This window comes from Colletotrichum godetiae (genome assembly GCF_030913485.1).
Source record: "Colletotrichum godetiae strain CBS 193.32 chromosome Unknown BDP55scaffold_26, whole genome shotgun sequence".
In the NCBI taxonomy this organism is placed as follows: domain Eukaryota; kingdom Fungi; phylum Ascomycota; class Sordariomycetes; order Glomerellales; family Glomerellaceae; genus Colletotrichum; species Colletotrichum godetiae.
The window spans coordinates 302,655-309,835 of record NW_026851274.1 but is presented as its reverse complement, the minus strand read 5'-3'; the positions used below and the strand labels follow the sequence as shown (position 1 = coordinate 309,835).

General features: G+C 54.4%; 2 protein-coding genes across 2 annotated transcripts; both read left to right on the top strand.

Annotated features, from left to right (window-relative positions):
• Positions 1–919: 919 nt before the first annotated feature.
• BDP55DRAFT_554541 (uncharacterized protein) lies at positions 920–1,788 on the top strand (the record flags this gene model as incomplete). The annotated part of the gene is made up of 3 exons (XM_060569398.1): positions 920–1,096; positions 1,207–1,227; positions 1,348–1,788. The coding sequence occupies 3 exons, from the start codon at positions 920–922 to the stop codon at positions 1,786–1,788; spliced, it is 639 nt and encodes a 212-aa protein (XP_060428354.1).
• A 1,431-nt stretch (positions 1,789–3,219) lies between these two features.
• Positions 3,220–5,756, top strand: BDP55DRAFT_182954 (armadillo-type protein). The gene is made up of 2 exons (XM_060565834.1): positions 3,220–4,156; positions 4,210–5,756. The coding sequence occupies exons 1-2, from the start codon at positions 3,550–3,552 to the stop codon at positions 5,526–5,528; spliced, it is 1,926 nt and encodes a 641-aa protein (XP_060428353.1). The 5' UTR covers positions 3,220–3,549; the 3' UTR covers positions 5,529–5,756.
• The last annotated feature ends 1,425 nt before the right edge of the window (positions 5,757–7,181 follow it).

Genomic DNA, 7,181 nt, shown 5'->3' with positions numbered 1-7,181 from the left:
ACCGGGGAAGAATACCACTGGAAGAAAAACCAGGTACGTTCCAGTTCTTTTATTCTCTTTGTGCTTGGCCAGTCGCTGTATCACACCCGCATCGATGTGTGGTAGAGCTTTGCGATTGTGGAAGCAACTGCGCCATGGCGGCAAGAAACACACCATACAAACACGGAGAGAGAGAGAACATCGGAGAGGAAACAACATTTTCGGCTGCCCTTTGTGTCGTTATGCCGCCAAATCAGCGAGTCAACTCAGTCGGACATCGCAATGCGCTCCCAAAGGCTTCCCAACGACCAAAAGAACGACATCTCAAAGCTGGATGCCAGACAGCACGAAAAGGGGGGGAGGAGGTAGGGACGCCAGGTAGAAGCTGGAGAGGCAACGACAACAGCAGTGACGGTTTCGGTTCGCGATCCAGAGGCCCAAGAAGAGACAGGAGTTGCAGGACGAGACATTCGAGTCTCACTCACGCTGCTCAGCTTCAGCTGCTGCCATGCGTCCACTGCCATCATTCTCCTTGTCTCTTCAGCGCTTCACCGACTGCCGCCCGCATTTGGAGAAGACCAGGACCAAGAGGGAACCCCCGGACCAGCACCACCAAACTTCGCCAGTTCCGCACCCCGCCTCCAATTTTCCTTGTTTCCAAAATCACGAAACTCTCGCTCTGTTCTGTTGTTTCTTGCCGCCATGGGCTTCCCACGCAACCTGGTCGACCGCATTCTTTGATGCTGCCGCCACTGCTTCTTTTGCAACAGAAACACCCCTCCATGTTCATATCGCTGACCGCCGGCCTTACTTGATGCCAGCAGTATATAGAAACCGCAGCCACTAGGCCCCTTTGCGCCGTGTACGAATTGTTGGAATAAGCCGAACTATGGACGAGCTGCGCTTCCGATCGCACCAGTCGCCCCGTAACGAATCCACGATGAACACACTTGTCTCACCTCCGCGGAACGGCAACCGCCTCCCGCAGCCTGTTCAGGCTCACGATGGGCGAGGCGCCCTGCCTCGCCGCTTCACTACGGATTCGGGGCGTGTACCAACATTGTCTTCAATCACCGGTCAGCGCGGCCCTGACCTTGGTGGCCCTGATTATAACAACGTACGTTCCCTATCCACAGTGCGATGCTATCCTATTGCGTTCCATGCGCTACTCTCTGTTCGCCATCGCGCGCTTTCCCATAAGAATGCGACTGACACTGTCTTGTCCAGACTTTCCACAAAGTTCAATTGGTATGTGGGCTTCCACCGTCCCGCTGTAGAACCTTGTTTGCGACGAGACAATCTACGTGCAGACGCTACAAAGTTGGAAAATCACAGTGACGAATAAAGGTTACTGACTGCTGGACCCAGATCGAGAAGAAGAAGATCGAATATGAGAGACTGCGCGAGCAGAGGCGTCGTTTCGAGATGGAGATGCAAAAGCTAGAGCAAGCACAGCGCCGCGAGGAGATGGAGCTAGCGAAGATGCAAGACGACCTCCGCCATGGCCACCAGTCGGAGCCCACGACGCCTCCCGAATATCACGAGTCGTCCGGCTTTCCCACGATGTTCTCGCGTCCCAACCGCTACTCGACTTCGAGCTTGACCTCGCCTCCTGGTCTCTTCAACCGCCCCGGGCGCTCGGGCTCGCAGCTTACTTCGCCGCACTCCACGGTGATGCAGTCCCGCTTCACCTTTGACGACCATTTGCCTTCCCGGTCTGTGCCTGGATCTCGCAGAAACAGCGATGAGGACGAGAAGGAGGAGGCTGTTCGACAAGATCCGACTAGTCATCGATCTTCCAACGCGTAAGTGCCGTAATCCGTGCAGTGTGACCAGTATGTTTGCTTCTTGGACAAGTCTTGGGGGTAAGTATCATAACCAAAGGCCGGTAAAGTTTGTGTTGCCAAAGCTGGTAAGGTAAGGTATTGTGCCTCGAAGAAACGGACGGCGATGCCCCACAAGCTGGGTTTAAAGGAATGCTCTTGCCTCGGGATAGTCTTTCGATACTTCGGGATCCATGGGTTCCTTCCCTGGAGATGGACGAGCTCCTTCCCTCGATCTAGAAGTCTTGAATCCTCACCCCCACACGTCGATAAAAAGGCGAGATCGATCAGCGGTTCTTCCTTTTCACTTCGACCGTTCCACGCCCACACCGCAGACCCAACGCCGCACTCTCCCATTCTCACTCATCCTCTACCGACCAAACAACAGTGACTTATCCTTTTGAGTTACACCGCAGAACATCACGCACCTGTTCTCACACCATCACCCCACGCTTCCACGACGTTCAAATCCTTTGTTCCAATCTCACGAATCGCACCTGCCTACCGAGCGCCTCTCACAAAAGGGCGTTCTCACTGTTTTCGAAAGCTTGGTTCAAATCGATCACCAAAGATTATTTGAAGGCCTCCTTATTTTCTTCCAGCTTCCTTTGTTTCGTTTCTTCTCGAAGCAAACCAACCGACAGCCTAAGACTTGCCCATGAAGAGAAACATACTTACCACATAGCAAGCAAAACCTCCAAAGACCTGAGCAATGGCTGACACTGGAATTCCCAACGACAGCTACAACCGCTACTCGATGCCGGTAACGCGCTCCCGCACTGGCCTCTACGGCGCCGACCTTGACCAGACCGGCACTGCTCGCTTCCTCTTTGGCGAGGAGGACGCTTCTGGCGAGAACAAGTACGGACAGGCCAACGGCGACGACAACTTCCCGACTCTGGTTCGTCAGAACGATCAAATGGTAAGTTTGCACATTTCATTCTTCACCTTCACATCAACCCTCTATTTACTTTCCCACGACCTATTTTACCCTATTCTCCAATGCATGGGCCCGCGAGCTGGTGCCTATGGTCTTGCCTGCTCAGCAAGAAACGGTCCATATGTTTATTTTGCCCATGGGTGGTGAAGTGCCACGTCCCGAACCTCACGGGCGGGAAGGTGCGAGCCGCAAGCAACCGCGCCTAGCAGCTGCAGCTTGCTTCAACTTCACCTCTGCCCGTCAGATTCACATCGCACACCTTGTCCAAAAATCCCACATCGCCTTTTTTTTTGTTTTTTTTTTTGCCCTCTTCTTGTTTTCGCTCCGGATTCCACCCGTGGACGCGAGTGAAAAAAAGAAAGAGAAGGCGCAGACTCTCTCCCCATATCCCTCTTTCATTCCCTGTTCGTTTACCGCTTGCTCCTTCCTCCCGCCAAGGTCAGAGTTTTGCAGGGAAAATACTGTCGACACAAACCTTCGAACTTGTCAGCCTCCGATCAACTGTTGACAATTGTTTGCGTCGTATAGCTCTCTGCATCATCCGCTGCCCTTGACCTTGCCCTCTCTCCCTCGCCCGCTCCTGACGCGCCGTCCTCCCATGGTTGGGGCAATATTAACCGTCACCGAACCCAACAGAGCTTGTCTGCTATCAACACGTCTTCGCTCAACGGAGCTTCGTCTTCTGGAGAAATCGGCAAGCGCTCTTCAGTCCGCCACTCGCTCGACTTGAAGTTCTTCCCGGACGCTCCCTCCGACAACCAGGCTTCCATCGTCTCTCCTCCCGGCAACCACCCCGGTAACCACATCATGGCTACTCCTCCCAAGTTGCAGAGCTCCTTCTCTGCCAACGACGTGCCTACCGTCAAGAGCACTGCAAACGGTGGCCCTGTCACGAACAACCACGCCCAGCAGCATTTCCACAACCACAATGCCAGCATCGGTCGCATTCCCGCTGGCGCTGTTCCCGGCCGCCACAGCCGCGAGCTGTCTAACGACAACAACATGGGCGGCCCTCGCGAGCAGGCTGGTCCCTACCCTTCCATCCAGTCGGCTCTTCAGGCCAACGCAGCTCCTTTCGGTCCCGGTGCTCCGGGTCAAGGCTTCCCTCACACCTCTCAAGGCAACCAGGCTCCCAACGGTACCGCAACTGCTGGTCCTAACAACGGCTACGGTGGATTCTACCCGAGCGGCTACGTTTCGCCCAACAACAACGGTCCTCCCCCCGCCTCTGGCCCTGGCGCCTACGGTGTTCCTCTCTTGGCGATGAGCATGCAGAACATGAACCTCAATGGCAACAACATGTACCCTGCTCAGAACTATGCTGGCTATGGCGCTCTGTACAACCCGCAGCAGCCTCAGCCTCGTGACAGCCAGGCTCGTGTCATTCAACATCGCCGCCAGATGGACAATGAAGGTAAGCTCGACGATCAATCCCATGATGCGTACACATCACTAACATATGCCTAGCTATGTCGCGCTACAATGGTCTTGCTCTCGAGAACGTTGGTGGCCAGATCTACGACCTCTGCAAGGACCAGCACGGCTGCCGCTATCTGCAAAAGAAGCTCGAAGAGCGCAACCCGGAGCAGGTCCACATGATCTGGTTGGAGACCAACCAGCACGTCATTGAGCTCATGACTGATCCTTTCGGCAACTACCTTTGCCAGAAGCTGCTGGAGTACTGCAACGATGATGAGCGTACTGTGCTCATTCAGAACGCCGCCGTCGACATGGTTCGCATCGCCCTCAACCAGCACGGTACCCGTGCTCTTCAGAAGATGATTGAGTTCGTTACTACTCCGACCCAGATTGAGATGATCATCAACGCTCTTCGCTTCCAGGTCGTTGAGCTCATCCAGGACCTCAACGGCAACCATGTCATCCAGAAGTGTCTCAACAAGCTCAGCGCTCAGGATGCGCAGTTCATCTTCGACGCTGTCGGCACCAACTGCGTTGACGTTGGCACCCACCGCCACGGCTGCTGTGTTCTCCAGCGTTGCATTGACCACGCTTCAGGAGAGCAGAAGGTCTGGCTGATTGCCAAGATCACCGAGCACGCTCCGATCCTTGTTCAGGATCCCTTCGGCAACTACGTTGTCCAGTACATCATCGACCTGAACGAGCCTTCCTTCACTGAGCCCATTGTGCGTATGTTCCAGAACCGCATCGGCCAGCTGTCCCGCCACAAGTTCAGCTCCAACGTCATCGAGAAGTGCCTTCGCTGCTCTCAGGAGCCCTCCCGCGAGATGATTGTTGACGAGCTCCTGAACCCCGGCGAGATTGAGAGACTCCTCCGCGACTCGTATGCCAACTACGTCATCCAGACCGCTCTCGAGTACGCTCCTCCTGCGAGCAAGTACCGCCTGGTCGATGCTATCCGCCCCATCTTGCCTTCCATCCGGTCCACTCCCTATGGTCGTCGCATCCAGGCCAAGATCCAGGCCTTTGAGGGCCGTGGTAGTGCCACCTCGAGCGGTCAGGTTACTCCCGCGGACCCCACTCAGGGCCAGATTCCCCTGCGCCCCGGCCACAACCGCGCCATGTCTAACAACACCTCTATCATCCCTCCTAGCGGTGCTTTTGGCAACGGTCTGAACGGTGGTCTCAACGGTGGTGGCATGGCTCCTCGCGGCAACCAGGCCAACTACCCCACGACCAACAACATCACTGTTCCGCCCCCCGCTCCCCAGAACCAGCGCATCCAGCAGTTTGGCTTCAACGGCCAGCAGCGCACCAATGGTGGCGTCCCTGCTGACGCGGTTGCGGGCGAGTCTCAGTGGCTGTAATTGTATTCGACGCGTTGTCGACCATTTCAGCCCGTTGAGATTCATCTCTAGCGGTACGAAATCTGGCCCGGGCATTCGACAACGAACATAATGGTGGCATGATGCTTTCCGCGTAACGGTTTTCTTTCGACACAGCACGGCGGCTACGCAGCAACGACTTGACGATCTTTTTCCTTTTCCCTGTCTGTGCAATTACCACAAATCATCATCCAACCAACATACAACACCGCAATCCACCAAAACTCTTCATCCGTCGAGCACGGCGGTCCTTGCATCCGGTTGCAAGGCCTGCTTTGTGTGTACACTATGGATTCGGGCAGCGCATCAGTGCCCACCCTTCGGCATTTGCAGCGCAGACATAAGAATCGCATTCTGCTTCTCGGCAGCCGTCACCAGATCGGGCGGAGCCTTCAATAGGGCTTGTACTTGATTCGATCCCAACATCGACATAGAAGAATGCTTTCCTTGCTTTTCGAGTTTCTTTTGTTTTTCATCGCGGTTTCCTATTTTCGACTTTTTCTTTTCTCCATTCTCGACGCTCGTTCGCCAGGGTCAACTACTGACCTTGGCATCATGATTGGACCGGACTCACGACAACATCATCGGCATAATTCCTTGAACGAAACGCCAGTCACGAAGCTGATCATGAGACGCGCAACGATTTCGGGAAGATTTTGGTTTCTTCCTCTACGAATGATGGCCTTGAGGTGTACTAAGGGCCTCCTTAGCCTTGCGAACCACCACTCGAGCGTTTCTGCCTCCCCCGAAACGGTCCGACAAGATTATACAGGAGATACCTGACTGCGCACGCATTGCATAGAGGCCAACACTGGGACATGACAGCATCGGAGGCAGTTTTTCCTTTCTTTTTTCTTTTCTCTTTTCTCGCAGGCGGTTGGTACATCGTTTCGCACTTTCGACATGGACCGCTTAGCATGACTCCCAGACCTCTCATGGCTTATCTGAATTGGAAGGATACCATCGACAATACGGGGATATTCATTAAGGGCTCATGGGCTCTCACATTTTTGGGGGTTTCTGGAGAGATTCGATTTGGCCTTCCGGGGGAGATTGGAGAAAGGTTTCTTGTGTGTGTAAGAGAACTCTAGGGATGAAAATTGGGCGTTACTTTTTGCTTCTTCTGGCCGGCGGAGAATCAGACGTGTCTAGTGAGGCTTTGGCTCGATTTGCTCATATGCTTTTCAGCAAATGCCCATGACACCCTCCGACCGCGCGCATGTAACTAGGCAGATAATTCGAGACAAAAATCTTGACTTCAAGGTTTATGGTGTTTCTTGGTGTATTCGTGAATGTGTGTATAAAAAAAGTGTTGCTGGTGTTGCTAATTTTGGCTCATACATCTGAGTGAATGCCCTGTTGAATGGTACTCTGCGGCCGCTGGTTGGGCAGCACTAGAAGCGCGATGTGCGACAATGGAGGACGGGAGGCCTGCGATGGGATGGAGCATGTGAAGCGACCGAGAGTCGAAACAGCCGCTTCTGATTGGCCACGGCCGGCCGTTCCCCAGGGCGCAAGTTCCAGAACATCTGGTCCCACAGTGCCATTCCATTCACTGTCAGAAAGCCCAGAGTGGGAGTGAAGAGGTAGGTGTGCTGACGGCGGGGCTGTGCTGGTGCGGCGTGGCGGCAACAC

Bases quoted from the DNA above. Each gene is read 5' to 3' on its own strand.
- BDP55DRAFT_182954 (XM_060565834.1), top strand. From the start codon at position 3,550: ATGGCTACTCCTCCCAAGTTGCAGAGCTCCTTCTCTGCCAACGACGTG. The intron at 4,157-4,209 runs GTAAGCTCGACG...ACATATGCCTAG, and splicing joins CCGCCAGATGGACAATGAAG to CTATGTCGCGCTACAATGGT.